Below are 14851 nucleotides of genomic sequence, written 5' to 3' on the forward strand. Positions count from 1 at the left end.
AGACAGAGTTCCTCAGTGTAGCACTGGCCGTCCTGGGCTTGCTTTGTAGACCAGGCTGGCCTCACAGAGATCCTCCTGCCTCTGCCCCTCGAGGACTGGGATTAAAGGCATGCGCCACCAACCTGGCTAGCATGGGGGAAATCTTAGGTTTCTACTGTCAGAGTGGTGAGAGGCCTTTTAAGAATGAAGGGCCCGGAGCAGGAAAATAGAGCACTGTGGCCTGCACTCCCTTGGTAAGACCTGAGCTCACAAGACCAGTTTATAGATGTCCCTTAGCCTTCTGCAGAGCAGCACCAACTCATAGACTAACCCAGAGTGCTGGTCAGAACACCATGAGGAGACAAGAAATTCTTGGTTCATGGGCAAAGTTTGCATTAGGTGCCAAGGATGAGAATTGGAGCCCCCAGCTGCACATGCTGAGCCTGCGTCATCTAATAGGTCCCAGAAGGGCTGGGAAGCACCGGGAGTACGTGTGTGGAATGGGGCAGGGGAGAAACTGAGTCAACATAGACAGCATGGCTATAGAGGGGCCAAGAAGACGAGGAGACTCACTGAGTTGAAACCTGACCATTGACCTAAAAAGGAACCACCAGCTTGACATCCCTTTCCCCAGCCTACCTAAAGTAACACTGTCACGGACACCAATGGACGCCTAGCTCGGAATGAGACATTAAGCTGGCCACAGCCATATCCCAAAGTGACCACAGGTGTCCCTCTTCCCAATAGACAGGAGCAGGGGGAAGGGCCTTTCAGCCCCTTTATGCCTCTGTCCTCTATAGGTTCTCGCCTTTGCAGGGGCTTCCTAGTAACTGTTGCCCTGGCAGAAGCTGTTTCTAACAGGAGCTCCTGGAAAGCAGGGAGGCTGACCCTGGAGGAGCCTGGGGCATCTTTTGGGACAGACACAATGGCAGGTGTAAGCTATGTTGAACAGCTCAGGGTCACAGAGCCCAGAGAAAGAAGGAGCAGATTGTGACCCACAGACAGGGCCCTGACACTGGAGCTCCATGGGAACAGACCATAGACAAGAACATGAGGAGGAAGTGACGTCCTGCAGGTAGCCTGGAGTGTCAGCAGCTTGGCTACTTTGTGGCGACCACAGACAGCAAGGCCTTGAGGGCCACCGTGAGAGTCATGGGTTAGCTCCCTGTCAGGTGAGCATGCACCAGACCCACCTCCCAGAACAGAGGACCCAGCAAAAACTTGTAGGCAAAATACATAAAGAAGGTTCCTGAACTTTTCAAAAGACTGTGCTTGTCACTTGACAAAACTTTGTCCCTGCTGGAAACGCCTCGTGAACGTTTGGTGCCCTGGAAGAAAAATGCTGCTGGCAAGGTATTTTTAGCACCAGCTTCCAGAACTGTCTCTGAATTATGCAGCAAAAGCTCACAGCACCATGAGTCAGCAGCCGAGTGCAGTCACTGCCCCGCCCCCCCAACTCTGCACACATTACCCAGAGCAGCCAGGGCAAGCACCTCCTTCCCAAGCCAGCTGCTCCCTACCTCACACTGGCTCTCAGCTTCTCCTCCTCCCAAGTGCCACTCAGTGCAGTTAGCACTTGCAACCCAGCTCCCCATCCCATTAGATCCTGCCAAGACCATGCCCCTCTTGGGTCTAGACTCTTCTTTATCCCCAGGACCCTGATCACATCCTTACAGGGCAAACCCACATGCTCACCCAGGACAGGTCACAGCATCCATCCTTGGTTACACACGCTTACCCAAGCAAGACTCTCCCCCAAGATGGAGACCCACACCCCGAAGCCCCCACCTTCCCGCTCACCTGGCAGGAGCGGAACTGGCTGACAAGCAGGGTGCACCGCTGGGGCTCCTTCCGCCCATCCAGGCTGTCCAGCTCTGCGGCCACCTGGTTCAGCTCCTCATCAGCATAGTAGAACTGGGCCAGCAGCTGTGGGTCTGACCTCTGCAGGAGAGAGAGGAGCCGGGAACATGAGGAGGTGGTAACTGCTGACCTTGTTCCTACGTGGCAGGTGGCCACTGGAATGGCCCCCAGGGCTGCGTCTCTAACCTGGACTCCTCCACCCCAAACATTAATAATCTCATTAAATTTCCCATAAGAACCTTTAGGAATACAACCAGAACAAAAGCCAGGCCACTGGGGCTGTGCCCACTTAGCTCACTATACACAAAAGATCCTCATTAGAATTCCAGATAAGGGAAAGAGAGAGAGGTCCAGGGCCCTGAGATGACATAAAAACGCTTGAGAGGGATAGAAAAAATATATATATATAATATTATATCATATATTAGTTATATAATATATAGGATTGGAGGTATACACACACACACACATGCATACATACCAGGCCTAGCGGCACACACCTGCCATCTTAGCACTGGGGAAAACTGAGGCAGGAGGATTGTGTCTTTGATATGAGCCTGAGTTATGTAAGACTTTGTCTAAGAAAAACTGTTTAATTCTGAAGTCTAAACAGAAATGACAAAGACAGCCACTGACGGGGCGAGCCCAGAATAAGATGGTAGTTTCACTCCACTGGAATGAGAATGACTGGCAGGGCTTGTGATCACGGCCTCCACTCCCTGGCCCCTGGAGACCCCCGCCATCTCAGCCCCATTTCTGCAACACTTGGGGAACACCAGTTTCCTCAGCTCAGAAGCCTCCCTTGCGCTGAACTCACAGGAGTCTGGCTCTGATCTTGCAACAAGCCAAACTCTGAGAAGAGCCCAGGCTCCCTGCATCTCCATCTGGCCTGATGTCTGCCCACTGTCTGCTGCAGCCATACTGGCTGCCTTATTTTCCTACACATACACAGCAAGCCCACCGCTCTAAGCTTTTAAACAATGATTTCCTCGGCTCCTAAGGGAAGGACTCTTTTCTTTATACCTGACAGTCCAGGATTCAGAGAAATGAAGGAAAAGTGGTGAAGCCCCAACATGTTTTGGTAAAAGGTGCTCAAGACTGCAAGAAGGAAGGCACGGGGGAGGGCTGAGGTGCTCAAGACTGCAAGAAGGAAGGCACGGGGGAGGGCTGAGGATATATGGCTCAGAGTCAGAGCGTTTGCCTCTCATGCACAAGGCTCCCCCCAGCCTCCAATACCACAAGGAAACGCAAAAGACCCAAGAGAGAGAAACGTACATAAATGTACCAGCCCAAATTTGCTGTAATGCTGCTCGCACAGAGATAACACTGGCCCGCTCTGTTCCACTCATGCACGTGGCTATGTTTATACCACAATGTGTTCAACATACGCTAACTTCTGGGCATTGTTTATAGTTTCCCTTCCCTTCCCTCACAGTCCGCTTTCGCTGCCCCTTCCCTTGTGCTCTACGTGGCCAGGCCTCAGGAAGGCTTTTTCCTTTTTAAAAATATTTTATTAATTTATTTATATTACAACTCAATTGTTAGCCCATCCCTTGTATTCTCCCATTCCTCCCTCCCTCTTGCTTTTCCCCTACTCCCCTCCCCTATGTCTGTGACTGAGGGGGACCTCCATCCCCTGTATATGTTCATAGGGTATCACGTCTCTTCTTGGTAGGCTGCTATCCTTCCTCTGAGTGCCACCAGGCCTCCCCATCAAGGGGACATGGTCAAATATGGGGCACCAGAGTTCGTGTGAAAGTCAGTCCCCACTCTCCACCCAGAAAATGCTCCACCACACAATAGGGACATATGCTCAACCATGTTCATAGCGGCCTTATTCATAATAGCCAGAACATGGAAACAACCTAAGTGTCCATCAGTAGAAGAATGGATAAAGAAACTGTGGTACATTTACACTATGGAATACTACTCAGTTATTAAAAACAAGGAATTCCCGAAATTTGTGGACAAATGGATTGAACTAGAAATGTTCATAATGAGTGAGTTCACCCAGAAACAGAAAGAGTCAAATGGTATATACTCATTTATATGTGGACACTAGCCCAAGAGGCACGTCCCATGAAAGTCTTCACTTACCAGGAAAGTGGGACAGAGGGGAGGACATCCTATTGGGACTTTAGGTGAGAGAAGCATGGGAGAATGGGGAAATAGAAGGATCCAGAGGGTCCTAGAAACCTACAAGAAGAACATTATGATGGGCAGATCTGGGCCCAAGGGTCCTGCTCAAACTATGGCACCAGCCAAGGACAATACATGGAGTAAACTTCGAACCCCTATCCAGATCTAGTCGATGGACAGGGAGGCTTTTTCTTAACTACAGAGCCTTGGCCACAAACATGCATTAGCCCTGAACCACCCAACTGCAAGGATACTGGGGAGGAAGAAGGAACCCCAGGCGTGGCCAGGCAGCCCCTCATGGGACTTGAACTCCCAGAGGCACCAATCAGAATTTGCATAGCACTTCACAGCTGGCTAGAGTCCCAAGTTACGATGGGTGTCAAACCTCCCCAGGACACTCTGTAGGAGGCTGAGAGGGAACTCCCGGATGTTGCCTAACCTGGTCTAGATGCAGATGCAGCACCCTACCCCCTACCTGGGTGGAGAGAAAGGCCCCTTGTGCTGCACGCTGCCTCCAGTGCCGGCCACCTTCCCCTCCACACCTGGGCTGACTTCTCACCCATCCCCAGAAGCGCTATGAAACACCACAGATTGTGATGCAATGAGATCAAGGTTTGAGGGCTGGGGTCTGGGAAATGGCTCCGCGGATAAAGGTCTGCCATGCAAGCATAGTGACCTGAGTTCAGATCCTCAGAGCCCACAGAAGGCCTAACCAGCGCATGTCTGTAAGGCCGGCACTTCTACGACAAGCAGGAGGTAGAGATAAGAGAAGCCCTGGAAGCTAAAAAGTGAGTGACCTCATAGGCCAGGGAGCCAGCACAGTGAATAACAACAGCAAGACCCTATCAGGATCAGGGGCAAGGAGCAGGGGCCAAGGTTGGCCTCTGACCTCCATGTGTGTATTATGGTACACTCACCCACAGTCAGAAACACACACACACACACACACACACACACACACACACACACACACACGGAGATGGCTCAACCCATAAAGCCCAACAGCCAGAGTTTAATTCCCTGGGCCCACACTGAAGAAGGAAAGAACCAGATCTCACAAGTTGCTCTCTGACTTCTGCATGCATGCACCCAAAAAAAAAAAAGATGGGGCGGATGACAGACACATTTACTCCTCTCTTCCCACAGCATAGTTCTGACTAACTTAACTGCAGGTCCTGTCTCTGCTCTTCCCTCTACATGACCGTGACATCCCAAGACCAAAGCTGTCAGCTCCCTCTCTGACACAGCCCCCAGGATCCCAGTCTGGCTTGTGGTGCCCACTGGCTTCCCTTCCTAGGTGCCAAGGCAAGGACATTCCCTGAGGAAAAACGGGCATCCATAGGCACACCTATTTCCCAGGTGACAGAAACAGCTTCCGTCTGTTACTCCTTCTCCTGGAAGGGGCCTGACTCTCTCTCAGAGCAGGGAAAAACTTAATCACCACCCAATCAACCTGTGCTGGACACCTCATCAATGCTACAGCCCACTTTACCTGTCACCCAGCTCAGGTGGTCACCTAGCTCAACAGAACCATAGTTCCCTTCTGACCTTAAGCCCCCCAGCAAGAAACACTACAAAGAGAAGGCTTGGCAGAAACACGGTGCAGAGCAGCTGACAAGGGCCTAGGGTTGTCAGGAAAGCGCCATCTGTCACAGGCTCCCAGGCTGCAACCAACCCACGAGCAAGGAATGGACCCAGCCTCAAGAGGCCGACATGTGGTTTCCACCTACCTCCCTCTTCTCTGTGCTCCTCAGAAGCCAACAGCACCCATGTGTACACGGGTGAGTGTGCACATGACCTGTGTATGTATGAATTGTGCATGTGTGTAAATGTGCGTGCATTTCTATCAGTCTGTGCATGCAGGTATGTATGCACAGTTGCAAGAGTTAACCGTTCGGTCTGGGGAAGACCTAAAGTGGAAGAGCCATACCCGCTAGCATTTTAAATCATCTCCCTGCAGGAGTCAAGGCCCACCCTCTGCCCTATATTCTCCACTGTGACCGGAGTGGGCCATTCTCTGTCTTGGAGCCTTCATGTGGCTTTAGAGTACAGGCTGGGGAGAAGAGCAATCAGTTTAGAAGAAAGACCAGAACCTCACGCCTCAAGCAGCTATGTGTCTAAGCTGTAACAAAGAGTCCACTCAGTAGCCGGGACAGTGCTAAGGGCCCAGCCTCAGGGAGACAGAATGCAAAGAGAAACACAGAGGCCTCGGCAGAACTACTAACATCTTTTGGGGAGACTCTTCCATCTCTTGTCCCTGCTCACCCTACTTTACAGTGGACACTTCCTGGGGCCAGACAGGCTCTAATGTATGACAGAGGAGGAGTGTTACCTGCTCTGCCAGGTGATGGATGTTTGGTGTAGGATTGCTGCTAGGATAGTAGCTATGCCTTGCCCACACCCCTGGACAGGTATCCACAGTAGAATCAAAGGCTCACTGGTTGCCACACTCAGGCCTGTCTGTGATCTGCAGCCTCTAGGGTTGAAACCTCTGCACCTCTCTGCCCAGCACTAGACCTCCTTGCTCAGTTAGTGTCACTATGGTGACTCCTCAGCTAGGTTTGTGGCCTATTCCACCCCTGGATGACCTTCATGACCCCTATCACCACCTTCCCATCTACCCTGCACTAAATGGCCCACCAGGGGGCCAAGGACCAAAAGTCAGCAGGAACAGGCCTGCTTAACAGCACTGGTATCTCCAGCAGACCTCCTGCTGGGCTATTTATCTGACTCCCTACAGAGACTTCTGCAAGTGTGTGTGTGTGTGTGTGTGTGTGTGTGTGTGTGTGTGTGTGTGTGTAGAAGGCATATACAGGAGGGTCCCAGAGGCTGACTGCCCAGCTACTCTAGTCAAATTCATAAGCTCAAGGTTCAATCAGAGACTCTGTCTCAAAAAATACAGTGGAGAACAAACAAGGAGGACATATGGTAGCAACCTCTGACCTCCATCCACACACAGGCATATGTGCGTACATATATACACACACACATATGAACATAATTACACAAATACAAAATAACCTGTGTTTGAACCAGCTATTAAAGAAAGCAGGATTAAGTTAAGCTGTGTTTGTGTGCAACTTTAATCCTAGCATTCAGGAGGCAGAGACAGGTGGATGGATCTCTGAGTTCGAGGCCAGCCTGGTCTACAGAGTGAGTTCCAGGACAGCCAGGACTGCACAGAGAAACCCTGTCACGAAAAAGTAGCCAAAAACACAACAAAACTGTCAAACCTTGCGAATGTACTGTTGGTCAATAAGTTCTAATATTGTAAAAGATTCAAACGAGTTTGCCTGTGTCTCTAACACAGCAGGCTCATGGGAAACATCAAATCACCACCCTCCATCATCCAGAATTCTCTGCTGCCTCTAACTTACTGTCAAAAGGCAAAGTTCTGAGGATCGTGCACCCACACTGGCCGGCAGATACCCCTACACAGAGTCCAGTACCTAATGACAGCCTCAGTGCGGATTGTCGCTGGGTCACTGTAGAATGATGGCCCTGAGTGTGCAGTCCCCACACACCTCTCACCCTGTCCCACAACAGTAAGTACCCATATCTGGGCTGTATGCTTGCTTGGAGGACAAATGCCAGGAAGAGGGGCTCACTGGCAAGGTGGAAGATGCCAGTAACACATGGCATGGCTAAGCTGTTTCAGAGAGCCCAGCAGAGCAATCAGGATCAGCCCACCAAGAATCCTTCCTGCTGAGCTTAGAGGGAATACTGGGGCCTCTGCAGAAAAACAGAATCCTGCACACACACACACACACACACACACACACACACACACACACACACACACACGAGGCGAGGGGGAGGGAGAAGGGAGAGGAAAGAAAGGGAGACTAAATAAAATGCAATTTAAAAATAAATAAAGAGAACTTTGAAACCACTGGCAGTTCGCGCTGGTGTGGGGGAAACAGCTAGGGTGTCCACAGCTGAAGACCCACAGCTCCAGCCAGGTAGGAGCATCCCAAACAACGTGTCCAACTTCAACCCCCACAGGATTAGGTCGGCTCTAAATGTCTCTGTGGCCGTAAACACAAGCATTTTCACGCTCTGCTTCCCCTGCAAAGGGCCATTCAGATGCTGCAGGCTTGACACTAGTGCACAAAAAGCCTCGTTTGCTTTCACCTGGCTTTGAGTTCTATGAATTAAAGCCTTAGAAAAAAAAGACATACAATGTCTGGACCAGTAAGCAGTATGAGAGATCTATGAACGCGCACACGCGCGCACGCACACACACACACACACACGGGCACATGCATACACACATAAAGGCATGCACATACACCTAGAACAGATAAATTAAGAGTTTTAAGAAAAACACAAAATGCCTGCGCTGTGTTAAGGGTTCAGCTGCTAACAGAGCAAGCGCACCAAGCCCCTCAGGATTGCTGTTTCAGACTAAGGAATCAAAGTTCTGCCGTGTCTCCTCACAGGCCAAAGTGCGGGAGCAGAACAGATTTTTAATTACTATGTCAGTCACACCTATGCCAAGGCCCAGGTGCTGTGCAAGAGGAAACCTCCAGGCAGGGGTCCCAGGAAATGAATTAACAAAACCAATGAGATTCAATTTGTCCTGATTAACAGGATCCAAGAGAAAATTTTGGATATGAAGTCTCTAATTGTAAGTATCCAAGGCCCATACAGCAAATTCGCCAACTCACTGGTCAGCACTACACACCAGCCTGGCGGGCCCTGGCCCCCTGCAGGTTGGCTCACAGGCCTGAGGCAGAGAGGCTACAGCCAGACTGATTTTAAGTGTTTTGATCTCCCAAAAGAAAATGTGTACAACAAAGGGACGGCTGTAAGTAGGAAAAAGTGTGAAATAGACACTGTAACATCATAAAATCATACGCTCACTGTAGGAATGCCTTTAAAACAATATTGTGTCAATACTGTCTCAACTACATCCAGGGCAGAGGAAACTCCTGCTGTTGAAAGAGGGAAGGAAGGTTAGAACAGGTCTTAGGCTTTTTTCCCTGGTGATCTCTTTCCCAACAAATCTTCAGATCACCCTGTGTATACAAGTGCATGAAATAGGCATACAAATCAAACATCTGCTCATAAATTAATCATAAAGAATTTTATTTTGAAACAATTCTTGGAGGGGAGGGAGATGGCTCAGTGGATAAAGTGCAGACATGAGGACCTGAGTTCAGATCCTAGGGGGAGTTGGAGATACGGCTCAGAGGTTAAGGGCACTGTCTGCTCTTCCAGAGGTCCTGAGTTCAATCAATCCTCAGCAACCACATGGTGGCTCATAGCCATCCATAATGAGATCTGATGCCCTCTTCTGGCAGGCAGGTGTACATGCAAGCAGAGCACTGTATACAAAATAAATATAAATCGATCTTAAAAAAAAAAAAAAAAAGAAGCCTGGACACACATTTGTCATTCCACTGCTCCCACTGCTCCCATGGAGAGGTGAGAGGTGGAGCCAGGAAACACCTCTGAAGCCCACAGGCCAGCTAGCCTGGGGTGTGCGGGGGCAAACAACAAAGAGGAGAGCCTGAGTCAAACAAGGTAAGACTGATGCCTGAGGTTGTCCTCCGCTCCCCCTGTGGTGTGAATGTGCCTGCAGTCATTCACACATGTCCTACACACGAAGACTCATAGCTATGCCGAGCAATTATAAGTGTAAGTCCCAATACAGAATTGACCGATGCAGCACTAACTCCAAGAAGCAAACGCCCTCATGACTGTGGCTGTCAATGTGGATACACTCATAGTGTGAATGTGGGCCCTGCCCACAGCGGCCCTCTGAGCAGCCATGGGTGACTCTGAAGTGCTCCCCTGCAGTTCAGCGGACTTCTAGTAAGGCTGGGAAACCTGAACCATCTGTAGAGCCCCTGCTCACCATGAGCCACTCCTGAGGAATCAGGCCCAGCCCTGCGTAGAACACTGCTCATCAGAGCCTTCCGGGCAGCGGTCCAGGCAGGGAGCCTGGAGCTCATGAAGGTAACAAATGGCCTGGGTTGCATGTTAGAGACTATGAAGCTACAACTCTGCCCAGGGCCATAGTGAGAACCCTCAGGCATCTCTGGTGAAAGGAGCGGGTACGCCAGTGCCGAGGGCTAGACCCTGTTCACACTCTTGCCTCCGAAATACGACATGAATAACTGCAATTAGAGGACATTAAGTGATGCCTTGTAGCTCAAGACAGCAGCCTCATGGTCTTGGTCAGGCTCCAGGAAGGAGAATAACAGGCAGGCAGGTAGCTGGACATGTGACCTGCACAGATGGTAGAACAGGAAGCGTGCTGAACCAGAGAGGACAGTTCCTGCCCCAGGTCAGCACGTAAGTGGCACAAAGCCTAGGAAGTTCTTCCCCAAGCAGCTGTCCCCAGAAGGTCAGCTGCGATCTGAAAACCAATTTCCAAAAGAGACCTCCTTCCCCCATTCCATCACTCACTGCCCCAGCACTCAAAGCACGTAACCCTGGTACTTTACCTTTCAGTCTTGGCATATCCTCAGACAGTGGACATACATGGACTTCACAAAGAGAGCGGAGAGTGCCAGCACTCAGGAGGCAGAGGCAGGCGGATCACTGTGAGCTCAAGGCCAGCCTGGTCTACAAAGTGAGCCTAGGACAGCCAAGGCTACACAAAGAAACCCTGTCTCGAAAAAACAAAAACAAAAAACAGAAAGAGAGAGGAGAGCTCAGTGAAGAGATGGCCCCCTGTAGTACCATCCCCTGACCTCTCCTGAACTCTGCACTCCAATCTCCCAAATCCAGAAGTGTCACAGAAAACCAAGAAAAGCCTCTGGTGGACTGTAGCCAGTGTTTGCTACTTTGTGGGTTTTTTCCTCCACCTTTCTCCACCCTTTCAAGCCCCTAACACTAGATAGAAGAGAAAAAAAAGGATAGAGGAAAGGGGTGACGTCACCATTAGACTGCTTCCTGCTGACTAGGAATGTCAAATTCCTCGGTGCCGGTTTGGTCTTCGCCATTAGGGCATCTAATTTGTTCTCGTTGTTGGTTCTCCTTGGCACATGTGTACTTAACAAACCACAGCCAACAAACAAAAACCCACCACCACCACCTCTCGGGGTCCTAGCATTTATATAACCTCTGAAAAAGCCCCTAGAATTCTAACCGTCACCCAATCGCAGAAACCATCTGCAGCTGGCAAAACCATGCCCCCCCAGCTAGGCGCAAGGCAAATCATGGCTGCTCTGAAGCAGGTCTGTATCGCCACACTTGGGATTAAAATGAAAAACATATTCTTATAATGTTTCTGTGCCTTTTAAAGAAACCAAAATTCAAAAATTGCCACTACAAGAGGTACCTTGACTCAGCTGCTCACCACAGCAACTACCTACTCCAACAGCTGCTCGGGCCACACACAGCTGTTGGTGACAGGCCTCCAAACACTGAGCTGGGCCCTCCTCAGGTACCCTGGTTCCACTCATTCACACAAGTACCTAGAGACAGTCAGCATCCCACACATGCCTGCAGCCTGACCTGGATGCACAGCTGGCCTGTCCTCAGAGGTGTGGGGCCCTTGGGAGCCCTGTCTGTCCCTAGGCTGCAGCACAGCCTCTCACAGCACTTTCTGCTGGCCAAGCTGCCCTGTTGTTTTGTTCACATTGGCAAACGCCATCCCTGTGATGTAATAGAAACAAACCATTTCAATAATGTGATTAAAGGAACAACGGCCTGAGGGAAGGGAGTAATCCGCAGCCTAGACCTTAAAGGGACCAGCTGAGCTCCAAGATCAAATCCCCAGCATGCTCCACCCCCGGCTAAGTGACCTACTAAGTGACCCTGTAGCACTGTGGCAGGCTTCATGAACACCTAGTAAATTGGTGCATGGTCCCTGGTGCCCTCATTAGTGAGCACAACAACGACAGCAAGAAACAGGTGACCAGATTAAGGAACCAAATACTATATATATCCCTCCCTCAAGTAGGGGTCCCACCTCCAGCAGGCAGCCCTGACCCAGACCAGGGATCACTGGACTGCCCGAGGGATGAAGGTGAAGGGCAGATGGGGACCATGCAGATTGCAGAAAACGTCTGTGCTGTGCACACTGAGTGGCCCAGTTAGAGCCTAGCAGAGCTATCCACCACCTGCCCACTGCAACAGCAACCCTGGACAGAGGCCCAAGGGACTCCCCCAGGAAAGCATGCGGCAAGGTAACAAGTGGAACAGGGCATCCAGGTGACAGGGAAGCAAGTCTTAGAACCCCTAGCATTTGCCAGGGCAAGAAGGAGATGCTGGGGCAGCCCTGAACAGAAGTGGGCAGAGGGTGGAGGGCAGCTTGAAGTCCCACAGCCAGGGAACGGAGACAACTACATTTTAAGGACATGAAGTGGGTCAGGGGTTGGTGCTGGTTCCTTCCTCGGCAGTCATACAGGAAAGGAAAAAGGCTGTGACCTGTCAGTCAGACAGTCATAGCCAGGTGGGTCTGCCCCATGCTTACAAACTGCTCTACCATCACACCCCACACCTCCTACGTCTACTTGCCTGCAGCAGGGCCTCAGGGTACAGACAGAAACTTGAAGCTTGGCTCTCTACAGCAACCTAAGCTGTCTCCTCACGGACTTCCCAACTGTACAAAGTCTGAATGCTGCCTGGGGACTCCCAGGTCAGGCCTGTCCCACAGATTCCCCATTCCCCCATCTTTGCTTCCGGTCCACTCAGAATCTGCAATCTCTGAGCTTTCAGAGCTTTGAACACTGGACCTAACCGGGGGACAAGTGACCCTTAGGTGGTGTCACACAGATAGCTTTCTTTCCTCAGGCTCAAAGATGGCCAGCACTGGCTAGCTAGGCCTTAGTTCCAGTGTGCCCAGTGTTGTGTACATGGGGTGGGGGTGTGGGTGGACTCAGCTGGATTCAGGGTTACTGCGCTATCTATCCAACACAGGTGGACCCCAACAGACTGCACTGTTGGCGGAATTCCAGAAAAATAAAGACATAGAGAAGAAGCTATGTGTGTTTGATTTTGGTCCCTGTGGTCCACAGCATGGAGAAGAGAATCCCTCTACCCTACAAATGGTGTACAGGTGCAAGTGTGCAGGGTAGGGTAGGTGTACCTCCGCCTCAGCTGAGCACAGCAGAAACGTAACCAAAAGGTCATACGATCTCACCTGCTTATAAATAAGGAGAGCCCCAGCACAGCTTCTGCCCAACACACACGCTGAAGGTGGACCAGACAGGGGCAGCCACCAAAATACGCCACAACAGAAAGACTTGAGAGAGAAGAATTCTGGCCAGTGACAGTTGTCAAACTTCATCCATACCTGAGAGACTCACCATAAATTCTGAGGGTTAGAACCTCATTTCGCCTGAAAAGCTTTTGTAGCAAGTGAGATGTTTTATGAGAAAGGGCTTGTGCATAACTGCACAGAGGCCTCCCTGCAGCCTCTCTGGTTTCTCAGCAACCTGGTAAATTAAGATTTTAAGGTCTATCTTAGAGACCCCAATAAGAATGATCCTCTGTACCCACTGTCCCTCCGAACAATGTTCCTTTTCCCAGCCTCATTCTTGCCAAAGCCATCTCAGAAGGCCATGATAGTGTGGGAGAGCCAGCAGCCTTCACACAGCTGCTAAAATCACTCAAGGACAGCAGTGCTCAGCAGAGCTCGGCGGCCAGGAGAAAACTGACTGCAGAAGGTCCTGTTCCAAGTGTGCTGGCCTCCACCCTGCCAGAGAACAAAGAAGTCTTTTGGGACCTCAATCTGCTCTATGATGCGGGAACACAAGGGAGCTGTTCTGGGGAAGATCCCAGCCCGGCAGGGCGGACTGATCACATGAGGAGCAACAGCCCCGTTCTATTAGAATATACCCCCTGTGCCAGGGAGCTGCTGGGTAAGGACCTTGCAGCAGCAACACAGGCGACGACACTGGCCTGGCTGAAATGCTTTCTCTGCAGGCCACCACAGGCCATTCAGAAAAGTTGGTTCTTTTCATCCCACTTTGTTTTTAGGAATAGGGTCTTGTTGTATTGCCCAGGATGAACTCAGACTCCTAGGATCAAGTAAGTGGTCCTCCTGTCTCAGCTTCCCAAGCAAGCCATACTATATAGCTGTGCATCAGTGAGCCTGGCCAAGCGAAAGGCCTTCAGAAGAAAATTTAATTTTCTAATAAAACTCCCAATCACATGCTGTTCCTACACTAACTGCAGACAGACAGTGGTATTGGGAAGAAGCCAAGGAACCGCTCACAGCAAAAGACTACAGGCAGCAAGAGGCCATGAAGGGAACGTGCTGTCAGGAAAAGGAATGGCCTGCCTGGCAGGTGGGTGTAGAAACTTTAGGAGATCATTTTTTTTTTTTTTTAATTTCAATAGATTAAAAGATACTTTAAAGTGCATTTTATGTGACTGTGCAGACAGCTAATGGGTGAAAGCACTGGCCATGCAAGCCTGCAACCTGAGTTGAGACAAGTGGATTAGTGAAGTTGGGTTTAACAGGCAGCTCAGGCACCCTAGTGTCTGCTCTGTGGGCCCAGGCCCAGCTGCCTATGAGTGCCTAGCAGTTCCACAGGCCTGGGATAGAGTGGATTGGACAAGGCCTACTCCAAACTGAAAGAACAAGGTCCAGTCTGGGTCATAGGCCCATGTTACTACCCAGAAAAAAACAAAACAAAAAAAACCAAACAAACAAACAAACAAACAAATAAACAGAATTCAAGGAGAGTCAGGGGCATGTTACCAGAAGCCAGCATTTAAAGAGGCCTCACTGGCTGAGGCAGGGAGGGTTAAGGCAGGTTAGCAAAGTGATATCTCCTTGAGCAAGCTGAACAGACTTAGAAAAGAGGGTGGTTGCCACTTTCTGAAGCCACTAACCCCTCCCCCAGGAGCCTACCCTCTGCAATGAGTGCTAGTCTAGCAGACTAGGATGGCAAACCCTGCAGCCGTC

General features: G+C 50.5%; 1 protein-coding gene across 1 annotated transcript in view; it reads right to left on the minus strand.

The window, feature by feature from the left end:
- Positions 1-14851, minus strand: part of Zfyve28 (zinc finger FYVE-type containing 28) — a 92341-nt gene that overhangs the window by 49376 nt on the left and 28114 nt on the right. Inside the window, exon 2 of the mRNA XM_051164893.1 lies at positions 1780-1920. Within this exon, the coding sequence (XP_051020850.1) occupies positions 1780-1920 (141 nt within the window). The remainder of the gene's footprint in view (positions 1-1779; positions 1921-14851) is intronic.

The sequence above is a fragment of the Acomys russatus genome, chromosome 22 (assembly GCF_903995435.1).
Source record: "Acomys russatus chromosome 22, mAcoRus1.1, whole genome shotgun sequence".
NCBI classification, from domain to species: Eukaryota; Metazoa; Chordata; class Mammalia; order Rodentia; family Muridae; genus Acomys; species Acomys russatus.